The sequence below is a fragment of the Rhinatrema bivittatum genome, chromosome 17, assembly GCF_901001135.1.
Source record: "Rhinatrema bivittatum chromosome 17, aRhiBiv1.1, whole genome shotgun sequence".
Taxonomy (NCBI): domain Eukaryota; kingdom Metazoa; phylum Chordata; class Amphibia; order Gymnophiona; family Rhinatrematidae; genus Rhinatrema; species Rhinatrema bivittatum.
The window spans coordinates 21,225,727-21,250,533 of NC_042631.1; the positions used below are offsets into that span (position 1 = coordinate 21,225,727).

The window sequence follows — 24,807 nt, forward strand, 5'->3', positions numbered from 1 at the left end:
CTTTACCCTTTCAAATAAAACTTAAACAAGGGGATACCCCAGGAAACTGATGATCAACAGATTGAAAACAAATCATAGAAAGTATGTTTTCACTCCCCATATAATCAGGTTGTAGCATCTATTGGCAGAGGAGGTGATCCAAGCTATTGCTCTCCCTGGCAGTGATTGCAGTAAATAGATCTACTTTTAGGGATCTGCCAGACTGACCACTGACAGGATGCTGGGTTCGGTAGACCTTGGTTTGACCCAGCACAGCTTTTTTATATGTATACAATGTATGTATAGCAGTACTGAGAACAGATGCATCTGTGGCTAATAACCTATAAATAAATTGCTGGGGCTGATTCATTTTAAAAAGTGTGGATTGGGAGGGGGATGTTGGCGAGCATCCTGCCAGATGGGAGATCAGCCAAAACCTAGTAAACTTTGCAAGTAAAATTGCTCTCTCTTTCATAGCCAGTGGTAAATCAGGCAACATAGAAGCGGCTTTCATGTCATCACACAGAGTCAAAAGGTCCAAATGGAGCTCTCCATCACCAAAGAATTAGGGTAATAAGGAGATCCCTGTTGTAGTAGTAATACAAGGAATATGTGTTTCTTATAAGGAATCTCTAAAGCTGAAGGGGGAAGGTCAAGGAATGTGCTGTGTGGCCAGTGCTGGGCAATCAAACTGGCATGACCTTCATGATTAAAAAATCCTCAAACACTGGATTCCGAAGTGGGCTTACTGGTGTTGCATCACTGGGTACAGAAAAAGTTATTTTCTGTGGGTATGTTTGCCATCACAGTGGATTCCCCAGAATTCCTTCAGAGTTTTGCAAATCATAATTCCTTTTCAGGAGATTTGCCTATTATCTTCTTATAGTCAGCCACTATATTTGATGTTAGATATGCTGTCTAAATGTAAAGTTAAAGATGCTAAAGGTGATTACATGATTGATATGAGTAGGAGGACTTTAAGACCAATAGAGAATCTTGCATCTTACAAATCAAGATTCATCTTTCTTCATCAAACATATACTAGAATAGGTCTGTATAATATTATAATATCTGATCATGCTGAAATATTTATTAACTTTAACTAGTATTAAAGCATTAAAGAAGGGTGACCTAGTAGATAGAGTAGTGGCATGAGAACCAGTGAATTTGCTGCCAAAAAATGTGGTCAAGGCATCTGGCATAGCTGGTTTAAACGGGGTTTGGACAAGTTCCCAGAGGAAAAGTCCAATTATTAGCCAGATACATTTGGGGGAAGCCACCACTTTTCCCTGGAACTAGATAAGTGGATCAACTCTTTGGGATCTGCTTGGTACTTCCTAAAGATCTGGATTGACTACTGTCAAAAACAGGCTGCTAGGCTCAATAGACTCTTGGTCGGATGCAATATGACACATCATATATTCATATGAAACCAAGGTTCAAATCCCACTCTTCCCATTGACATTCATTGTTGCATTGGGCAAATCACTTTACTTCCTGTTGCATTAAGTGCCCACATACAGGTGAATATTTTAAGTTATGCATGTAAATGTAAAATATTATCCTAGTGCCTTTAATGTGGGTAATGCCTATTGACAATTCAGTGACAAATGTAGCAATATTCAAAAGCTCACTTACGTGGGTAAAGTGCATTTACATATATAAAAACCCAGATTTAAAGAAAACAAGGAGATGCCGAAAGTCCTTGAAAATTGCCCTACACACATTATTTGGCTATTAATTTAACTTTTATTGTTAGGCATGAAAGATTTAAGGTGTATTCTGAATGAGACAATTGCCCTACACACATTATTTGGCTATTAATTTAACTTTTATTAAAGATTTAAGGTGTATTCTGAATGAGACAATTATATTTTTAAGACTGTGCCATGGTCTTGCTGTTACATATGCTCTCTATCCTGTTACTGTCCATTTTCTACAAATATGATTGTATTTTCTTTATGCTCACCAGTCTATTTTATTTATTTTTTTTAAGTATTTATATATATGATTATATTGTTCTGTTTTTATTTATTTTAAATAATGTATCTGTGTGTTATTCGTGATTTTCAATAACATTACTTATGCAATGATTATTTTATTGTAGCCCCTGAAGCAGCCCTTCATTGGGCGAAACTCAGGCCTCGAGTCGGGCAATTGCGGATTGAGTGTTTCCTAATAAATATTTTCAAGGACTTTCGGCATCTCCTTGTTTTGTTTCCTCACGGCTTTGTTTGACCGACTTCCTTTTTGTTTTTTTGGGCCAAACCCAGATTTAAAACTGTAAAAGCTTTTCAAAATCAGGCCCTTAGAGTATAAGCTCTTTATGGAAAGGACTTCACGCCTGAATAATTATTGTCATTATAGTGTGTTCATTAGTCCTATAGAACTATAAAAACAAGCTTTGCAAATGGCATATCATGCAAAAAGTCTTTTAGGAATGGGTTTCAATATCTATGTTGTTTTTGTTTTATTATAAATGAAGTTATCCAGGACTTCTGGTCATACCTCAATCCGTTCAAGACAGCAGCTTGCAGAAGGTGGCCCGATGTTACCGACAGAACCGGCTGCCTGTTGTGTGCTGGAAGAACTTAAAAACAGGCGCTGTGCTGCTTCGGTCCGGCGGCTTCCATGGAAAGGGAGTGGTTGGTCTCTTCAAATCTCAAAACACACATACTGCTGGTTAGCTGCTATTTCTGCATATTTGGGTTGACTTGTTGCTCAGAGTATTAATAGCAGAACTTTACCCAAAGTCTTTTGACCACAATTATCCAAACTTGATGTCGCATATGAATGGTCTCCAGAATTCATGTACTTACATCTTTGGTAGTTGTTACAGCTTGCAGAAGATCATGTATTGCAGAATCCTGTAAGAAATGGAATTTATAGTAGGAATGTGCAGCTGAAAAAGTTTTGTGGATTTTTCCTTTTTTGTTTAGGATTATCCCATTCGTTTTGTTAGTTTTTTCATTTTGGGAAAAATTGTATTTCCATTTAATGTGCACTAAATTGAAAAAGTGCACGCTAAATTGAAAATAACACTAAATATATTTAGTATGTTCTATTTCGATTTAATTTGCATGAAAAAATATCAGTGTGCACTAAAATCCAAAAACGAATTACCGAATGGACAACCCTAATTTATAGCAGATCTGTCCTCCATCCTTCAGACCAGCTGTTTCCTTCTCAACATCAGCAGTGACAGACTGTTGATACTGAGCCCTGCTTTCTTTCCTTTTCCCCAGAAAAGTGAAGGAAAAGCCTCAGATAAACAAGGGTTTATGGCATTGCACTAGGAGGTAAATCAGGCAGACTAATCAGGTAGACTATAGTCCTTTTCTGCAATGATATTGCATGTTCCTTTGCTTCACTGCAAATGTTTTGGTCATAATAAAATCTCTAGAATGCAGCTGTAGCACTGGATCAGTGACAGACATTTGCTGTTTGTGATTATATCCTGATTCTTACAGCCTTGTAAATAAATTTGTTTAGTCTTAGGGGTCTGTTTAAAAAAAAAAAAAAAAAGAAAGTTTTTCATCAGGTATTACACGTGTTGATTAAAACTTTCATTACTAAGTTGGTGTTCTTTTAAGATGCTGTCCTATAATTCTCTTGAACTCTTGGTAGCAGGCATGCTTGGAAGAATGTCACAAATTAATTTGCAGGTGCCAGCTCTCATTAGTTCATAGCATCTCTGATGTCACAAATTACATCATGCATATATCATTCTGTGTGTCAGTCACACACAAACCTTTCTGTTTCTGGATTAATTACGCCAACATTCAATTCTAGATAAATTAATCTGGCTCGACTCCCTGTTGAATTCATACTGTGGAACGACTCCACCATTAAATTAGTATAGACTGTATGCACTAAATAACTTTTCATTCCTTGTGGTATCTCTTTGTGCCTCAGTACTTCCATACAACTCGAAAACCTCTCCTACTACAGAAAGCACGAAACCCATTTTCCTTGCATTTGTATTTTAAAGCCGTGGATCTTATGCTACACAAAAGGTTTCCAAAGTGCTGGAATTTCCTTTTCTTTCCTATTTCTCCATCCATCCTCCACCCCATCTGTCAGAGCAAGCTCTTTCAATCTGTTTTCTTCATTCTCCTTTCAGTCTGCGTAGCAATTCCTTCTCCCTCAGTGAGTGGGCTGGATTTATCCTAGTTTAGCATGCCTTACAACCACACAGCTATCCTCTGCCTTTGTAACTGCACTATTGTTATCTCATTTGAAAGTTAGTGCATATTTCTAGATAATTAGTTTAACTGGCTTATACACCCCACAAAATTCTCCAAGGTTACAAAGTGGATGAAATAGTGCATAAAATTATATTCTTCAAGGCTCACAAATAAGTCTGATTTTCAAGCTATCTAAAATAAATATTCATGAGTTATATTTGCTCTAAGAAATAGGTTATTTGCATATTTGGTTACTTTAAAAAGTAGACTGGTTTTTTTGGCCCTTAAGGACCAGAATAGCAACCCCCAGGCAGTAAGACTCGTGTTCTTTTTCAAAGGAAGAAAAAGTATAAATGCAAAACGTTCATGACCCTCTTTATCTACAGCTACAGCAACAATCATTCTGCATCTCACCACTTGTATTTTCTCCTCTTTCTTTAAGCCCCAGCCTCCTCGTTAGAATCTTCAAGCAGTATAGAACAGGAAAAATACCTGCAAGCCTTAATGAATGTCATTTCTGTCCACTACAAAACGAATGGCAGCAACACTCTGACAATCAGACCAGCCATAGCTCTGTCTCCAGGTAAGGCTTTGACAGTGCTGGCCTTGTAGAGACCAGGAGGTGTACCCAGACTTTAATTGTGCCTCAGTCACACTGTTCTTCTTAAATTTCTTCCAATGTGATTTCCAGCCCTGAAGATCCTCTTCAGGTGTGTGGTCTCTCTCTCTTCCTTGTAATTCGCTTTCTTCCAATCAGAAGGGCCGATGCAATAACACGCACGCAGTATTTAAATGACAGGCACCCACAATTGCAGCAGGCTCTCAATGTGAGCGTCCGTTTTTCTCCTGCTTCTGCAGGCCAATTTCTGTGTTATTTTGTGAGGTTACTGAAGACGCCCATAGCCAATACACATTTATGTTTCAACACTGCAAACAGTTAATTTAAGTGTCATAATAATACTAAGTAGGAGGACACACAGAGGATCCTATTTTTTTTTTTCTTTTCATGAGCCCTTGACTTGCGAATTGACCTTAAGCCACCTCCGGGGCTGGAGTTAAATTTGCAGCATTAAAAAGTGTGTGTTGGGTGCCCTGCAATTTCCTGCATTGGGGGGTAATAGTCAATAGCCTCATCCACATGGAATTTACATGTGATGGGTCCTATCGGCTACCCATTAGTTTGGGTGTGCGTTTGGGATGCGCTAATCTCCTTGTTGCATCGGGTGCTAGTCTAGCGCGTACAAAATGTGCACCCAACCGCATGTGGACCCATGCGCTAGGCTGAGTGCATTTTATTGCATCAGCCTCTCTGAAAGGTAAAGAGATGTAGCCCCCCGCCCCCGAGAGAATCTTTACATTTTTCAGGCTCCTAATTATGCCACACTTAGCTTGCGGAAACCTTAGGGATCTTGGTTTCCAGGTTGCTTGAGACTGGTAAAGGGAAATGTTGGTTAAAATGTTTTTTAAAAATTGGACAAAACTTAAATTAAAAAAATCCAAGTGCAGAAACAAACTTGGAGTTTGAAAAGCCTAAACATCTTAGGAGGAGAGACTCTTTTTAACCGATGCTTCAAGCTAGGGGGAAACAGCAGCTCAGAAACTGGACTGCTGCTTGTTTGGAGCACAATTTTGTACCATCAGGAAAACGAAAGAAAATATTTGGAAGTCCAGCTTAATGGGAAGGGAAGGGTTGTTCCATCCCTCTTGGTCTGAGTTTTGTGGTTCTCTGAAGTGTTTTCTGTGCTTACGTGGTGCAGTATGTTTGTAGCCTCAGTAGCTATAGCTGAAGCCATTAAGAAATGTATTAATATTCTGTTTCAGTTATCATGTGATGAAACCTGATAGGGTTCATGTAAAGGTAACCCTAATGTGTCAGACACAGGAGCATGTGATTTCAAACGTTTGTCTAGAAAGCAAACTACATGACCTAATCAACTAGTGGAATCCGCTTAGTCACTCCCAGATGATAGATTTTCTTGTAAAGTAACATCATCAGAAAATCATGCATGCTTTGCTTCATCTAACATTAAATTCGCTCACTGCATTAGCTATTCGCAGTCCTCTGTAATCCTGCAAGTGTGTGCTCATTATTATGGATGAAATTTGAAGTGGACTAAAATAGACATTTGCAGAAATTAGATATTTTAGCATGGAAAGAATCAAACTATTCCCCCCCATTTCAATGTTGCTTTAATAATGTTTGTCTGACTGATGTTGTTGCGTTTCATTTTTTTTTTTTTTTTGATGGACTCTAGGCAGTGAAAGGAGGGCTTCGAGAATGTCCACTGTGGTTAAACAGGTTGTGCCAGGACATTTGGATATGAGTCTGTCCAATAGCTTTGCACGAGGAGGTTAGTAAGACTGAGCTCAGACACAAAAGACCACTGATAAATCATTAAGGTGGTAGTGAAGATGACACAGCAAGTCCATAATGAATTGATTTTTGAAATCTCTGGTCATTCATGGAAATGTGTGTTCTTTTCTTTAATTTAAACATTGGTTTACTACTAGCTATGGTTAAGCACCAAGTAAGTTTAGATCACTGGTTCCCTAACATGTCCTCATAACTCCACAGCCCAGTCAGGCTTACAGGAAGACTCAGTGTGTGCAAATGTATGCATATCCTGAAAAGCAGACCGGCTGTGAGGTCACGAGACCAGGGTTGGGAAGTATTGGTTTAGATGTACCCAACTTTATCACTGGAGGGACAGCTTATCTGGGATTCCTTCACCCGTTATGTTTATGCTTGGACTAATCTTTTAACCAGCAGCAAAATAGTTTATTAGAATTACTTCTGTACTCTGCAACAATGCATATCAAGCATCTAAAATGTATTTCCATAGCGTGTGCATCCCCTGATGTCAAGGTTTTTTCTCCATTAATATGGGAATATGCAGCTAGGCATCTGAATAGGCTTTTCAGGAGTTTGGACCACACCAGGGAGGAAGCACCAAGAAAATTCACTTGAATTTAAAAGATTTTCTTTTGAGAATGTATAACACTTTACATCCTCATGGTACATTTCAATTTAAATTGGTGAAGCTGAAGTGTGTCTCTAACAACAGATTTTCTGGTAGTTTGATGAAAGAACACAGCTGATTCTCCTTTGTCTCTCTGTACTGTGTAGTAAATAACAATACATGTTGTACTGATACACACACAGTGCTAATTTGATTTAACAATTATAGAGCCAATACATGTATTCTATTTTTTTATTTTTTTATTTTTTTATACCGGTGTTCCAGTATGAAATACTGATCACATCGGTTTACATTGAAACTGAACATAAATATTTTGCCTAGAGGCATTACATAGAACAAGGTTGTAGAACTTGGAAAAGGGTAAACCAGATCAAAATTAACATTGTAATGAAAACAAATTAGCTAACAAGTCTCATTGAGCAGTATAAACAAAAACAAAAAACATAAAAGCAAAACAATTCTATAGGCCCAAGGTCTCATTTTTTCATGTAACATTTTTCATAGATACTAAGGGATGAATTTTCAAAGGGCTTCTGCGCATAAGTTGCACATCTGCGTGTATATGCTATTTTATATTTTTTTTTTTTCCAGTTTTACACATACATTTTACCAGGGGGAAAAAGGGTGGGATTATGAAATATGCACAGTAGTTACTATTTGTATATATTACCAGATTTATTCATACAGTTTTACACTTGCTAATTGATTCACCAAAAGTGAAATTGGACTTGTCTGTTTGCAATTTTTGGGTGGGAGGCCTGGGTGAACTGGGGGAGGTATCAGCGAACTGTTGATTCAAAGTAGATGTGCACGTATTTTCAAAATGGTAGATGCCCATACTTTATAAAATACCTGTCTTAGCATTTAATTTGTCCAGTATCATCATTATTTCACGCATAAAATATATTCGTACATGTCTATAAAAAAAATGAGTAGAGAAAGTATGTGTTTTCATGTATTCAAGATATATGCATGTACTGAAACATACGTGCGTACTTTTGTAGCAGAAATATGTGGTGGTTTATAAACTGTGCAGCTCCTTGTATCCATTACGTGTAATGTAAATATAAATAATATTGTTCTGTCCTTAACACTATCTATTTTTTAGCACCTGTATTTAAAACTTTGGAAAGGATCTTGCATGCTTCATGTATCTAAAGAGTTAGGGCTCCATTCTACAGTGTTATTCCTAGCTGTTATGAAATAGCAGACTACAAGATTTGTATAAATAACTTTCAAACAACTGCGCATGGTGGCATATATGTATGTATGTGGCCATGCACATATTTGGTATAGTATTTTATAATCTGCGCATTTAATAAAATACGTGTAATTCTACCACACAACATATGTGCATACATAGGCATACGTGTGAATACATGAAGTGCAAAGGAGCCACATATATCAATGGACTGAAAGCATGTATTGTACCCACCTATTTTAAATATATGTGTGAAAGTAAACTAAGACCTATTCACATAAGTTGGCGAATTTTAAGTCATGCGCTCAGTTTATCAATCAGTCCAGCACTTGGCCCAGTCTTTCTCCAGGTCATCGAAATCCTCCTGAACTCTCCCCAGGCAACCCAGATTTCCTACCCTGTCAGTACTACACAATCAGCAGGTTTAACATCACTTACCCCAGATAATTAGCAGGTGTAAAAATATGCAAGTAAGTAGGAAAATGTACGTGAGTAAATGTCTTTTAAAATAGCACCTTACATGCGGAATTGTCACCCCTAGCATACCCCGTTTTTACCCGTGTATATATATGCACATGGAAGTGAACTTTCATAAAATACAGAATTCGCAAGTTGAGGCTACTTCAAGTAAATATGCTATATTTTGTGTGTGCAACATTTTGAAAATTTACCTACGAAGGAGCAGGACTGTCTAGAGTGGTTTCTATCTGATGATCTCAAGGTGGATAGACAGATGCATAAGGCAATGACGAAAGCCAGAAAGATGCTTGGGCAGCAGAAAAAAGGAGGTGATACTGTCTCTGTTTAAGTCCCTGGTGAGATTTTATTTGAATACTGTGACAATTTTGGAGACTGCACCTTCAAAAGGATATAAACCAGAGGGTGGCTACTAAGATGGTCCGTGGTACTTGTTGTAAAGCATACGGGACAGACTTAAAGATCTAAACATGTATATATATCTTAGAGAAAAAGCAGGATAGAGGAGATATAATAGAGACATTTAAATACCTGAAGCGGTATTGCACAAGAGGTGGATTTCTTTCAGTGGAAAGGAGGCTCTAAAATGAGGGGTGAATTGAGGTAGACCAAGGAATAATGTAAGGAAGTATTTCTTTACTAAAAGGGAGGTAGATGAATGGAACAGCCTCCTGGTGGAGGCAAGGATAGTATCTGAATTCAAGAAAGCATGGGACAAGGTTTTAGAGCCAAGCAGTTGTATGGATGGATAGGCAAGATGGGCCATATGGTCTTTTTCTGCCATCAGGTTTCTATGGCATGGTCTACCCTCAGGGCAATGTTTGAAGCCAGCCAACATTTAGAGTTAATTAGCTTGAAATATCTCATTAGAGAACTTTTCAATAATTTGTCAATAGTATCATCAGTCAGGTGTTCCACTCAATCAAGTTAGACAACAAATTTAGGAAAAATAGTCAGTGGTAACATTGTAAATAAGTCTGATCAGAAAAATACTGATCCTATAATGATCCTGGTAAAGTTATATGCATCTGGATGTATTCAGTGGCAGCATGCATGTCCTGCTGAGTATCCAGGAAAAGTTTCATGCATGCCTTTCCTGGGATAACTTAGCCGTTCACAGGCTCACTGAATATTGACCTCACTAGTTCTCAGTTGAGCAATAGGTATTAGATGATTAGTGCATGAGCCCATTAACCATATTACAGCATAGTATGCTTATTGTGTGGTATGCTGGCCTTTATCAGTGTACTTATGGATCTTTTTTGCAGTTGTTCTCCAATCATACTGTTTCTGGTTTCTAAAAAAAAATGAGCAATGGCAGTAATCCATAATTTAGATATAGACCAGTGAACGGGAACCTAGATATTCAGTGGCACTAAATCGGGAAAGTGTTCCACTGAATATGCCCATTTAAAGTTACCCAAGTAACTTTACGACAGCTATTTTTCAACCGGGCTTGCCTGGCTAAGTTTATCTGGGTGGCATTGAATACTGGCGCAACTCCAGCTAAAGTTTATCCCCGCCCAAGAATACCGCTCTGCCTCTTATTACCCAGCTAAATTTAGGGCGGTTAATGAGCTAACCTGGACAAATTTAGCCAAGGAACAGGAGGAAATTTTGAAATCTAGGTTTTTGACCAAGTAAATCTAAAAGTTACCTGAAGAAAGCCTTTGAATGTTGACCTGTGTACCATGCTAGACAAGTTAACATGCCCAAAATTAGGGATAATGGCTTAGCCAGGCAACCAAACAACTCTGCACTGTTATATGAAATAACGTGATCTAGCTAGATAGCAGGCTCCATAGGTCTCATTCCACTAATAGTAAAATAGGAATAAAAAGATAATGAGAACAAAATGTTAATAAATAATGCTCTAGATTTAGATCATTAAATGTTCACACCAGCAATAGATGTATGAGGATAAGAAAATAGGGAAGTTGTATTGCATGTGTTGGACTGAATCTCTCTGTAAAGGACAATAGAAATATCTCATTTAATTTAGGAGGTAACATAGGGAGGGTAATTTTCAATGGTGTGCATCTCTCAGCACACCACTGAAAAAAGTCCTCCTGGATTTTATAAAGTGTGCAGAGGGAGCCACACAGTTTATAAAATAGTGCATATAATCGCTCCAAAGGTACATGCATATGCTTCAGTGCATAATGCAGGGATCCACATAATTTATATACCGTTTTGTAAAAGTACGCACAGATATTTTACACAGAAAATAATTGTAAGTTGGGCAAGTAATAACCCTCAGTGTTTGCCCAGAAGCAGGTATTTTATAAAGTTGGCTGTTGTATGCACGTATCTCGCTTATGAATGTATTTACTTGTGCATGTACTTCCAAGCATCTGTTTGCTGATACTTTCACCAGTTCACCCACACCTTCCATTACTTGCTCCCAACCCTCCCATCCAAAAACTGCAGACAAAAGAGATTTAATATCCATGACTTGATTAGCAGCTGTAAAGGCTTGTGCACATTTGATTCAATGTGATTGCATTGTATAAATTTTATTAATGTGGTGTTTTTTCTATGTAAGCCGCATTGAGCTGTGGATATGCGTGGCATAGAAATGTTTTTAAATAAATGTATGTGTATATTCCCTTTATAAAATAAGCAAATGTTCACATATTTCCAAATCCCTTCCCAGAATGCCCTTTGTACATGCTCACTTTCCACACTGCAGCAGGCCCCTGCTTTCTGAAAATGTGCTTTACCATGCATGGATGTGCCAATTTTATGTGCACAACCCCTGCATATGTCTTTGAAAATTACGCCCCAAAAGAAAGGATTACACACCGTCTCCTCTTATTCAAAGTAATGAATTGTAGCGTCTCACCTTTCACTTCCATACTGCCGAATGCATCATGACTGACCTTTCATATGGATTCACCAAAATGTAATATTGGGATAATCAACCATTAAGTCAAACTCCCAAGCATGATTTTGAACAGTGCTGCAAATGTGTTTATTTTTTTAATTATTAATTTTTTGCATATCTGTTTTCTTTTTTGTATAAAGGGTCAGATTTAAGGATTGGGCAAAAGACATGAAAATTGCAAGTAATCCACAAGGGAAATGGTTTCATTTTCCTATGTGCTAGCTTCCCTCCTAAGATCTTTTTATGGTATAAATAAAACTGCAAAAAATGAAAAATGTATCACTTTACCTATAGATGCTTCTCAAAATTACTGAGTTAAGAATTGTACAAAAACTGTTCCAAAAGTGCCACAACAACACATATACAATCGAATGCATAAATTTGGCACAAGGCAATCAAAAGTTTGCACAGACTCAAAACACATGGCAGAAGTGTTGCTTAATCCTTAAATCTTACTTTGAGGTCCATATTCAACATGTTTGTCCAGCTATGTTTGGCACTTAAATGGACATAGGCTGAGATTTAAGAATCCTGCTAGACTGACTGCCTCAGTGTTATCCCAGCTATGTCAGAGGCTTTCTGAGGTGGAGCGCTGTTAACCAGCTAAGTTAACCCTCACTTTCAGTGTCATCCAGCTAATGTAGGCCTAAAGTTAGCCAGATACAGTCAGCAGCACACCCATGCAGCTGAATATCCAGCTAAATGAAATAAGTTTAACCCGATAGCTTTCCTAGCCGGCCTGTAGCTGAACATGGACCTTGAGAGATCGATAGCCAATAATCATAAAATATTACTTTTGTCTGCCATACTGCATGCTGTTATGTTTGTTCCCTAATTTGCTTATAAAATAGTTATAGAGAATGTTTCATTCATTGCTTCAATGTGTAAACTTGAGTGTATTTTGTATAAACTGTGCTTTAAACTTAATGGTTGCCTTTAAAATTGTGCTTAGTTCTAATGTAGACCTAATAGTCAGTTGAATATATCTCTGTCTCATAGGCAGAGCATGCTTTGTTAATAATCTTTTAAAATCTTTCTGAAGGTGTATGGGCAAGTCTTCGTTCAAGCAACCGATTTATCAGCACTCAGGTTCCGCTCAATGATGTTGGTGCAAGACTAGCAGGCAAAGATCATCCAACCCTGTTCAGCACTAATTCTTCTCTGCAAAACCATCTCCTGAAACGTCAAGCTGCTCTCTATATCTTTGGCGAAAAATCTCAGTTAAGGGTAATAAGCTATGTTTTACTCTATTGAATAAGGCAAAGATGCTACAAAAATGGGTCCGTTGATGTTGGGTGCACTAACATTAGACATATGAATGAGTGTTGACATGAAAATATTAAATTAATAAACAGCTGTGCTAAGGAAACAAGGGGACAGCAGAAGGGAAGTTTTATTTCATGACCCCTGTTTCTACAGTTTCCTTTCCAATGGAAAAGGTTTGAAGTTTAAGAATCATTAAAACCTTTCAAGGATCTGAAGGTCTATATCGTGTCTCCCCTGCACCTCCTCTCTTATATGTATAGTCAGATCCTTCAGCCTCTCTTCATAAGTCTTCCAATACAGTCCACACTATTCTGGTCGCCCTTCTCTAGACCACCTCCATCATATCTCTATCCTTTTTGAGATACGGGCTCCAGACCTGTACACAGTACTCCAGGTAAGGCCTCACCAAGGATCTGTACAAGGGTATTGTCACCTCCTTTTTCTTACTAATTATTCCACTTGCTGTGCAGCCCAGCATCCTTCCACTTCTACTTATCACCTTGTCACATTGTTTGACTGCCTTCAGATCACCAAACACTATTACCCCAAGGTCCCTCTCCTGGTCAGTTCACATTAGTCTTGATGGACCCAGTATGGCAATTCTTATGTTGTTATATACATGGTACAGACTGGCTGAAATATAACTCTTAAGAAACTTTTACTCACATACAGGTCGATCCAGTATCGTCCGCTCGAGGATTGCCCGTCTGTAACGTGCTCGTAGCGCACAATTCGGGCGCGCAAGGCAATTCGGCGATACAGTCTCCAGTTTCACGCGTCCGTATCGCTTCTGAAAACAGACGCATAACCCTTTCCGCACCCGGCATGTAAATGAACGAAAAAGCTGTATAATGAAGGAATTAGCTATTCCCCTGCGATACTGTAACGGGCGCTGATATTATCTCCTCCGTAACCCGCTGTTCTGCCGCGGCCTTAACCTGCTAGTTTACCGCCTCCCCCTAGTAGGAGTTAGTGTAGTGTAGGGTAAAAACATTGCTTACCCGCCCTGGTCCCGTCCGGTCTCCTGCAGCCCCGTCCGGACCGGACGGGGCTGCAGGAGACCGGACGGGACCAGGGCAAAAAAAAACAAACGAAAAAGTAGCAAGGCTCGGGCCTGCTATGGTAAGTTTAAAAAGTGTAAAAAACAAAAAACCTGTGTGTTATATAAAAAATAAAACAATTTTAAATACCTGTCGGAGGGCCGTGGGTCCAGGCGGCCGGTGGGCGGCGGGCAGCCATCAGCGGCATCCGGTAGTCCCTTCTCCCTTCCTCCCTCCCTCCCCTGCCTGGATGAGCGCCAAAATCGCACGGGCGGGTCGGCAGCGGGGGGGCGGCAGCAGGATCCGGGAGCGGCGGGTAGGCAGCAGCGGGGTCCGGGGGGGTAGCGGCAGCGGGGTCCGGGGGGGGGCAGCGGCAGCGGGGTCCGGGGGGGTGGCAGCGAGATCCGGGGAGCCAGCAGCAGCAGCATGTTCGATCGGGTAGGCAGCTAGGTGGCAAAGTAAAGATGGCCGCCTGCACGGGAAAATCGTGCAATTGGCCGCTGAAGACGTGACGTCACGACGTTTGGCGTCACGGGGTGTGACGTCACGTCTTCAGCGGCCAATTGCACGATTTTCCCGTGCAGGCGGCCATCTTTACTTTGCCACCTAGCTGCCTGCCCGATCGAACATGCTGCCGCTGCTGGCTCCCCGGATCTCGCTGCCACCCCCGGACCCCGCTGCCGCTGCCCCCCCGGACCCCGCTGCCGCCTACCCGCCGCTCCCGGATCCTGCTGCCGCCCCCCCCCGCTGCCGCCCCCCCCCCCCCCCCCGCTGCCGACCCGCCCGTGCGATTTTGGCGCTCATCCAGGCAGGGGAGGGAGGGAGGAAGGGAGAAGGGACTACCGGATGCCGCTGATGGCTGCCCGCCGCCCACCGGCCGCCTGGACCCACGGCCCTCCGACAGGTATTTAAAATTGTTTTATTTTTTTATATAACACACAGGTTTTTTGTTTTTTACACTTTTTAAACTTTTTTACACTTCCTGGTGCCTGTCATTTCAAATGTCATTTGAAATGACAGGTACCAGCGCACCCAGGTTACTGTATAGGCGCTGTTACAGCGCCTATACAGTAAAATGGGTTGCGCGGGCATAACCCTTCCCTAACGCTTCACAGCCGCGGCATGCATTTGCATGCGATTAGAGGAGAGTATCGGGGAGTTAGTGAAGAGAACTGTGCGTGCGGGGAGGAAGGGTGCGCCTGACACTACCTCACTGTTTTTACCGCGGCCTTACTGGATCGACCTGATAATTTTAAAGCTTCTATCCATTTTCCTGTCTCATGTATAGGAAAGTTTGCAGTTAATCGGGGATAGCATCCTATCACCCCATCTATGTATACTCACCAACAAGCATGTTTCACTTGAAAAGTTCATCATGAATTAGAACTTGTCCTTGTGCCAGCAATGGGCTTGCAGCAATTCACTGTGCAATGTCAGATTGACTTTGGTGGTGTTTCTGGTTTTACTCATCTGGATTTATCAGTGTTATATGACACTGGACTGCGGGTCTCTTGGATGCATGTGGAGCACTCTCTGGATTTTTTGGCGCACTACCGTATGGAACTCAATTTTCCTCTTATCACAGAAGGAGCCAGTTAGTTTTCTTGGAGCATAGTTCATGTCATCAGATGTGGTCCTGTTTTAGTTTTGGAGCGTAACAAGGTTTTCTTTTAAGATATGTGTTCTCCAACATTGACATTCTGCCTTTATATAACCTTATCGCTGGGGATAAAGTTGTTGTATTCATGATACTATTGTTTACATTTGCTCTTTTCTGATTTGATAAGAGCAGCTGTTACCATCATTTCTCAACCATGTTATTACTTGGGACAGCTGACATTGTCGACCTGTCTTTATTATTTGGAAGGCCTTTCATTTGCTGCAGTTCTTCAGATGCAAAATGTGCTAAGTGCTGCAAAATCTCTCTTTTTTTTTTTAACTTTGGCATTTGGGAAAACCTGTTTAAAAACACTATTTTAGCCAGCCCCGTGACCCAGGATGCAATGCCCCATATTCATGTCTCCAGTCCAGCAGGGTTTGGTTTAGGAGGAAAAAAGGCTGCCACTACTGCAGTGACTCCTGCAGACTATAAAGCAGTATTACAAGGAAGCTGAAGGAGATAAATCTCAAAGGAGACTTCCTCTTAGCCCCCAGAACCAGCAAAAGGCATGCTGTCTATAGAGAGAAAAATGGGAATAAAAATAATTCATTAAAAAAAATACTGAGGTTGATATTCAAAGACATGCATCCAGTAACCTATGAGTGATCCAGATAAATGCCGACATATCCAAATAAAATGTATCCTAATTGGAAGGTGTTTTGGCGGCATTCCAAGGGAGAATTGAGTTAGCTGATCGCACATATTATCACTGAGTAACTTATCTGGCTAACTCTAATATTTGGAGTTAGTCAAAAAAGATATTTGTCTAACTAGATGTAGCCAAGAGCAGAAGTAAAGTTATCTGGGAACATTTCTGGATAACTTTACCTTAACCGTTACTATCATACTTACTGGCAGAGCAAGTTTGATAATATGGAAACACAATAAAGCATGAAAAACGATAGTGCTGCTAATTCACATAAAAAGACTGAGGCAGAATGAATAAGTTAGCCGGATAATGTATCTGGCTAACTTATACTGGACATGCAGCAGTGCAAGTGCTACACTGAAGGGAAAGCTACAGATCAACCATGGTGTATGGCAGTGCAGAAGAAAGCAATTTGGACAGACTAGATACGCCAAATTGTTCTTATCTGCTCTGATATTCTATGTTTCTGGGTAAAAGGAAGCCCTCACTTTTCTCATCAAACCAGCATGGATGCAGACTATTGGTTTTACGAAACTGAAGTCAAATACACTGTGATCTATACAAGTGTAATAACTTGCTGTTTTGTGCTGAAAATGGTATCCCACTTACTTTGCACTGGGCAGTGCCTCAAGTGGTCATTACCCACTCTACATACTGTACATTGGAAAATGTACTTTAAAGAGCTTTTTAAATTAATTATGCAGCGCCTCTGGAATCAACCTTATTAGCAGGAATGTCATAAAAGATATATCGTACACTTTCAAAATGCTTCCCAGTGGACTCTATTGGTAATAATCAGCATCTACTGAAGCTAGAATATTCTGTCTTACAGTAAGTTTCCAAACTTCGTAATGGAATGTGTAGAAATGTATTTGTATAGTTTCTGTAAATAGCTGTCTCTGTCAAAAATTAGCTTTTATGAAAAACTAGTAATCCTGCTGCCTCTGCAAGGTTAAGCAACTTAATTTATTTGAGTTTTATGCACTTTTATGTTTAAAAAGCAGGAGAATATCAACAGAACAAATAGCAAGTCTCTTTTAGGGTGCATATAGCATGACAGAATGCAAATTTTATGTGATAAATTTTCACTGAATATCACAGAATCCTGAACTTGTGCATGCCAGATGAGGCAGCACTTTCTTGACGTTGCCTACCACAAACCAAGTTCTTCCATAATCCTGGATTACGCCAGATTATTTCATTTTCTCCAAGAGGACAAACTCAGCATTTAACTGCTAGAGGAAACATGGCTGATACAGGCATGTAATTGTCTGGCGAGAAAAATCAAAGAAAAACCTTTTTACTCTACCCTTAAATAAACCAAACTCCTGGGAACGTTAAGGAGTGGTGAGAAATGCCCATTCTGATGAGCTGTCCCTGTCGGTCTCAGTAACACCTGTTGCTTTCTTCTTTCTCAGGGTTTCAAACTTGACTTTGCTTTAAATTGTGAATTTGTTCCTGTTGAGTTCAGCGACGTTCGACAGGTGAAAACCAGCTTTAAAAAACTGATGAGGGCTTGTGTCCCAAGCTCCATTCCCACAGACTCTGAAGTAACATTCCTGAAAGCCCTGGGGGAGTCTGAGTGGTTTCTTCAGGTAATTCCCATAACTGATGAATGCGCTGTCTGGGTCTTTCAGCATATTTTGTGTTATATTTAAAAAAGGGTAAAGACTGCTATTAACAGCAAATGCTGTAATGAAAATGAGAAAGATCGACTGAGTCATTTAAGGGTTACTATCCCGGCATTATTTAAGTGATTTCCTGACAAGTAAGGTTTATTTTGAAACCAAGCACATCAATCACGTCAGAGACACATCAACAGCATAAATAAAGAACAAATAATCAGAAATATTTAGGAGGGTTTTAAGACAAGTATGTTAACATAGCAAACCAGTAGCTATGTTAATAAACTGCTCTAAAAGAAATATTTTTGAAGGTACAAAACACCCACTTTCATCCAAGTTAGAGGATGTGGCTAAGGCAGTTACTGTGGCTGGATTTTAAAAGGATTTAGACAAATTCCTGTCAATAAACTATTATTAATCATGTAGACTTGGGAACACCACTGCTAATCCCTGGTTATGAACAAGAAGGATTAGATCTGTTCTTTGGGATCTTGCCAATTGTGAGCTGGATTGGCCAATGTCGGAGACAGGATGCTGGGCTTGATCGACCTTTGGTCTGACCCAGTATGGAATTTGTTATGGTCAAGTGCCACATTGCTGGGTGCCCACGGCCTTCAGATAACTATTCCTAACTTATCAGGGAGTTGGCAATGGGACTTGGGGTTGTTGACCGGCCCAGTGTCATAAGGAACAAGCTAATCCAGTCATGGCTTTGCTCCAAGACATGTATGGTAGACGTAATTATAATTTTCCTAAGAAAAGCAGGAACTATAAGATCCTGAATGCAATAGAGTAAAACCAGGAGTGGATTAGTCTCTTCCGTAAGACATGAAACCAGTTGGCAATCCTACTAGGGACCTTTCTCTGATGGGCTCAGCAGTCATATGATCAGAGTTTTATTCCAGGGCAACAGTGGCTCCAGAAATATTGATGCAAGTATCATGATATCTTCAGCAGGAAACTACCAGGACAACACTGGAGCAATCTTTGCACCGCAGCAAAACTTTGGGTTCATCAGTCACATACGTTATAATATAGAACCCAGGTGCTCACAATTTGGGAGGAAAAGGGGGTTTTGTGTTTTTCCATCCATGGAGGGAGCATTTCAACCTAGCTGATTTTCAAGGCACCTGTTTACAAGTGTAAGCCTGGGCTAGGGGTCCCCCCACCCAGCTCAAATCAAATGGAAGATTACCATTCCTTCCTGAAGGTACCGTGTTATATCTGAGGTCCCCGATTCCCTCACGGGGGAGATGTTATCTTCCAAGGCTCTTAGCATTGTTTTAGGGGGTTTTTTCACCAATTGAAACTTTGTGTAAACAGCACTAATGAACCCACTGAAAAAGAGTGGTTTCCATCCCAATTTTACTGATAGTTGATGGCCTGTAATAAAGTCTCCTACAGCTTGAAAATTTTACAATATCCAGCTTCTTAATTTGCCCTCTTCTAAATTACACAAATGGATTAAAGCCGATTGTCATCCATTAGATCAGCGTCAGCTTTTAATGTGAAATAGTTTCCCATTTAAGGGCTAACAGGAGGATTCCCATTAAATGACATTGTCCGGTCCTGATTTCATACCTCTCCTCTTCTTTTCACCCATGGATCTTCCAGAGGTGATCGTGATCCCCTGATTGAGGTCACCTTCTTTTTGCCAGACTCCTGCCCCCCAGGAATGAATATGAATTCATTCCTCCCTGAGGACATAGATGCTCCTTTGGGCCTTTCCCTGTGAAAGATACCACTGATGGCTACCAAAGCTGAGTCCCTGAGCCCTAGGCTACTCAGGTAACCCAAAAGAAACAATGATTACTCAGAAATGGGAAACCAAACAAGAGGCACGAAGTCCTCCTCAGAAACAAACAAAAAAAAAAAATCCAAAATCATGGTGAAACAGGTGAAGGTGTCCCGACTTCTTTACTGTAGCCAGATCTCCCTGGAAAAACAATCAAAAAGGGAAAAGCAAAAGAGCTTGCAGCCCCAGCACAAGACTAAATAGTGGCTCTGGTTCATATAAGCTGGGAGCACACCATTTCCACTCTCTCTCTCTCAGGGGAGCATTGAACTAGCCCTCCCACCACCACCCCCATTCACTTGTTTTATGTACTGCCTTTGTGCGAAGTTGCAGTTTATTGTAAACCGGGGTGATCTGTATCCCATTCAGGAACCTCGGTATATAAAAGTTAAAAAATAAATAAATGCTAAATCCTTCAGGTTCTCTACATCACTACTAATGTAATTCCCAGAGCAGATAATGGCAGAAAACGACCGTCCGGCCCATCCCGTCTGCTCAGTTATTCTGTGAATAGCTGCCACAATTCGACTCCTCAATATTTGATTACAAGGGTGCACACCTATTGCATAATTCATTAGGAAATGATTAGGAGAAATGCACAATAACAGAACTGAGCTGCATCAGCAGAACTCAAGAGTTCAGCACTCATTTCTTTAAGCTGCTAATTTTTATATTCCTTTTGTATTAGCAACAAAACATCACAGTGAAGCTTCTGGTGTACAATATTGTTGCCCTGGGGGGGGGGTTTGGGTAAACTGGCCCGAGCAGAGCCCTTTTGAGACTGAAGTGACAAGTTGGAGGGAGAGGGATCCCCCGTGAGGCAAGGGAGGAGAGGGGAGGGGAGATCTACCACTGTACCTCTCTGCGGCACGGGCTGTACAGGTTTCCACTAATCTCTGTGGTGACACCGGTGGGGGGGGGGGGGGGGCTGTTAATACAAATGCCAGTGGCAGGGTTTCCACATCAATTGCCCCAATTTCACTCTGTGAACCCTCCCTCCCTCCCATGGAAGGAGGGAACACATGGCACAACATAGCTATGCCGAGAGTCAGAGTGCATCTTGCTGTGCTGTGCAGTCTATAGTAAGAAACATCTAATCTGTTTCTGAGTAGCTCATATTTGTGCTTAATATGGTAAAATGCTTTGGCTCCCAGTTTAGGGAGGTGCTTTATTAACTTTGGGGCCGAGGCAATAAAGTGCTCTCGGCCTAGCGCAGGGGTCTGTGCACGGTTGGACACATATTTTGGATGCGCTAGACTAGCACCCGATGCAGTAAGGAGATTAGTGCCTCCAAAACGCGCACCCAAACAAATGCGTAGCAGATAGCGCCCATCACATGTAAATTCCATATAGATGAGGCTATTACCTACCCCCCCACCCCCCTCCCCAAATGCAGAAAATAGCAGGGCACCCAACACACACTTTTTAATGCCACAAATTTAACTCCGCCCTGGAGATAGCGTAAAGTCAATTCACGAGTCAAGGGCTCATGAACAATAAAAACACGGTCCTCTGCATGCCCTCCGACTTAGTATCGCTGTGATACTTAACTGCTTGCAGTGTTGAAAAATAAATGTATATTGGCTTGATTAGAAAAAAAAAAAAGAAAATTATTACGGCCGCAGAATTTAGATGCCCGGAGCAAGGAGCATTTAGTTATGGGCGTCTTCAGCAACCTCACAAAATAACACAGAAAGTGGGCAGAAGAAGCAGGATAAAAACGGAGGCTTGCATTGAGCCCCCGCTGCAGTTGTGCGTGCCCGATGTATTTCAGCATGATGGACGCACAGTTCTTCCCTTGCGTCAGGTGCCCGGGGAATGTGGCGGTGTGCGCGTTAGGAAAACGGGTGCTGAACACGAGCAGGCGTCTTATTGCTTCAGCCCCTTTGCAGGACTGAAGCACAGAGGAGCGTTTTTGGAGCAGCGCTTTAGAATCCATGGCACGGTTGGGAAAACGGAAGCCTTCACGTTTGGCTCTCTCAGTGTCTTTGTCTCCTGCCACTTACAGGTCTGGCACCACCAGTACATTAGGTTTAGCTCTGTAAACAGCCCTCCACACACAAAGCACAAAACAAACCATGTTGGGAGCTGCATCTGCTACAGGAACAACTTGTGTGTTAGAGGAGAATGGAACCATTTTAATACAAAGATGGACCTGGAGGAGATACCATTTCTAACTTCTGCTGCCTCAGACATGCACCTTATTAAACAGACAACAGAGAATATCAAAAGGAACATGGTTTCAGTCAATAAGCAAGTACATGAAACCTTAGACATTATACACTTATGTTAAGGGAATTTCATGGAAATAAACCAAGATTATGTGTGGCTGTTAAATGAGGCATAGTAGAATAATGTTAGTTTTCTCTTTAAGTACCATGTCTGAAAGATGACTTATAGTAAATGTTCTTTCCCAGTGTGTTTTATTCATTGCTTAAATTTCCCATTTCATACTCTGTTCTAGTGAACACAAGATAGAGGCAGTTTGGACTGGTTTTAAAACTGGATCCAAAAGTTGTTGGGTTTTGTTTCAACAATGGAATAGCCCTGCCGGAGAGTTATGTTCCATTCAGCTGACTGTCTGGACCAGTGGGGCTCAGGCATGCCACAGAGGAAATGTCCTGAAATGCCTCGTCTGGCCGTGGCCCCACATCGTTTGACAAGTGACACTGAAGTATTTAGCTCAGACGAAAACTTCTCTTCCAGCTGCCTTCACACAAGTCAGCCTCCTTTGACTGGGTATCCATCCTAGAGGGAGAAAGAGCAGAGGGAAATTCTTCTGTCTGTAAGCATAAACACGTGATCAGTGCGTACCTCAGTGGCCAGATAAGGTCCGAGGTACATCTGCTGGAACTAGGGTTACACAAAATGTCCCGCAGATTACTAAAAGCAGGCATAGCTGTCCATGGCACTCTGAGGTTCTGCTATGTATGGTATATTTGCAGGCAGGCCCTTCTCTCTCATGACCAGTTTTACTGTAGATATTTAAAAAAAAAAAATACATAACTGAATTGTATAAAAATATGCATTACTTGAAGATTGAGTTCCGTCTGGCAAATTGATTTACTTCGGAACGATGTGCACAGAATCACTGCTGGGCCTTTTTGATGGGCTGTCTTTTACTATGTTACTATGTCACTTCACTTGGTGAGTTATCAGCTAAATTATGATTGTGTGTGTGAAAAGAAAAGTAAATGCATTTGTTTTATGGAGCATTTTTTTAAAATTGTGATTCAACTATAAAGTCCAGGATTTGCAAAAAAAAAAAAAATTGTAAAAGTCTTGCATGGCCTAAAATACAGTAGGTCAGTTCTGAGAGTAAGTTTTGAACCCAGTAATTACAAGTGAATTTCAGATTCTAGTTCAGAGCACAGTGACAATGATACGTATTTCAGCAGGTGCACAGTGCTTATTTACCGAGATCCATTTAGGAGCCTAAAGTACGCAAGTGCTTTTATACCTGCGAACATTGGCAACCTTTGAAAATCAGCTCCAAGATCTGCAGGAAGAAAGCGCCTACGAGCGCCGGGCCCTGCTGTTTCTGTAGGTGGTGGAGCAGGGGCAAAACATAGCACAGATATTTGAAAATCCAAATGTACGCGCGTTCTTTACTCCCCTGGCCATGTACCTACAGGAGTGCCTCTCTCGTATGTAGTTTAAATATGCACGTTGTGGAAGAGGGAATGTACTTTTAGCAAATTTTCAATCAGAGGAATCTGGCTGGTGACGCCATAGTTATCCAGCTAAATCCCTATGGGAATCCAGCAAGGGATCAGTCAGAACGGCTGTTGCTTGTTGAAGTTAGAGAGAAAGATGGAACCGAGAGAACAAATATGGGTTTTATTGGAATTTGGTGGTTTGTAACAAAAGAAGAAATAGGTTTGAATGTGTAAATCCCTACATACAGGGCTGGAAAAATTCTAGGCCCTCAGTCCTTCAGTTGCCTAAAGTTGAGGCCCGGCACCCATTGGAAAAGAGAAACACTGCTGTGGCTGCCACTTCAGGGCCTGGCTTGCAGGGAATTAGTGGTTGCTTTCAGTAGGGTGAGAGGAAGAAGATGCCCAAGAAGGTAGAGGGATGGAGAATGCCTGGATAGGGTAAGTGAGAGCAAAGGAAAGCAAAAAGTTACTGGGAAAAAAACTTAAAAAACTAAAAATTAGACGAAATTTTAAAAGTAGCCAAATAAAATGATAAAAAAATTCCCAGGCTTCTAAATATTTTTGGTTGGCACCTAAATTTTCTGACGATTTTTCCACCTATATAATATTGTCCATACATTTTGGACTGTGCTACTTAAATTTTGCAGCTATATACTGTTTTAAGTGCCTAAGCCTGGTGGATCTGACTCGCATCACGGATTTCCCTTTCTCACTCTACAGCTTCACAGGATAATGCAGTTGTGTCTGATCCTGTCCGAGCTGCTTGAGAGTGGATCTTCAGTCCTGGTTTGTTTAGAAGAGGGATGGGACATTACCACGCAAGTAAACACCTCAGTTTTTCTGAATACTTTATTTCTTTTCCCCTGTGTATATTAAACAGCAACAGTTACTGGTGTTGATATATTTACAATGCTCAATCTTTAGTAAATCTAAATTTTGCAGTAATATAGAATGTTCACATTTAGCTGTACAATTCTAAAGTGTGTTCTAAAATATGTAATAGTAATATCATCATTGGAGATTGGCAGCTGTTTTAATTTATATTTGTAATATGCCTCTTATGTGCTTATGAGGCTTGGTGGATTAAATATTTAATATGTAAGGGGTTGCTCTCTTGATTTATGTTTGTAATCTGCCTTGAATGGGGATTTCCCCTATAAAAGTAGAACATAAATGACAAAATTAAATCATGACTCTTTTCAAAAGTAGGTCCATACAGCTGGTTAGAAAGAATCGGCCTTTATATTGTGGGGAAGTTATTGTTTATCCCAAGAGCCCCTTCCCATCTGGTTCAGAAAAAAAATAAAAGCACGGCTGTTTTCATTAAGCTAAGTTAGAAATGATGATAAGCAGAATTTTATTTTTGGTATATAATTGCTACTGTTGTTGTTTGTTTGTTTG

The 24,807-nt window shown here is 40.6% G+C and overlaps 1 protein-coding gene across 6 annotated transcripts in view; it reads left to right on the forward strand.

The window, feature by feature from the left end:
* The window catches only part of SBF2 (SET binding factor 2), a 469,097-nt gene that overhangs the window by 379,687 nt on the left and 64,603 nt on the right, over window positions 1-24,807 (forward strand). For 5 of the 6 annotated variants that reach the window (XR_003853250.1, XR_003853249.1, XR_003853248.1 and 2 more), the window contains 6 exons: window positions 2,465-2,661; window positions 4,609-4,749; window positions 6,422-6,517; window positions 12,755-12,939; window positions 17,746-17,922; window positions 24,127-24,228. Coding sequence is in view for 3 of the 6 variants with exons in the window: in XM_029582714.1 (XP_029438574.1) it covers window positions 2,465-2,661; window positions 4,609-4,749; window positions 6,422-6,517; window positions 12,755-12,939; window positions 17,746-17,922; window positions 24,127-24,228 (898 nt within the window). In the remaining 3 variants the exon portion in view is untranslated. The remainder of the gene's footprint in view (window positions 1-2,464; window positions 2,662-4,608; window positions 4,750-6,421; window positions 6,518-12,754; window positions 12,940-17,745; window positions 17,923-24,126; window positions 24,229-24,807) is intronic. The other variant, XM_029582715.1, reaches the window with a different exon arrangement.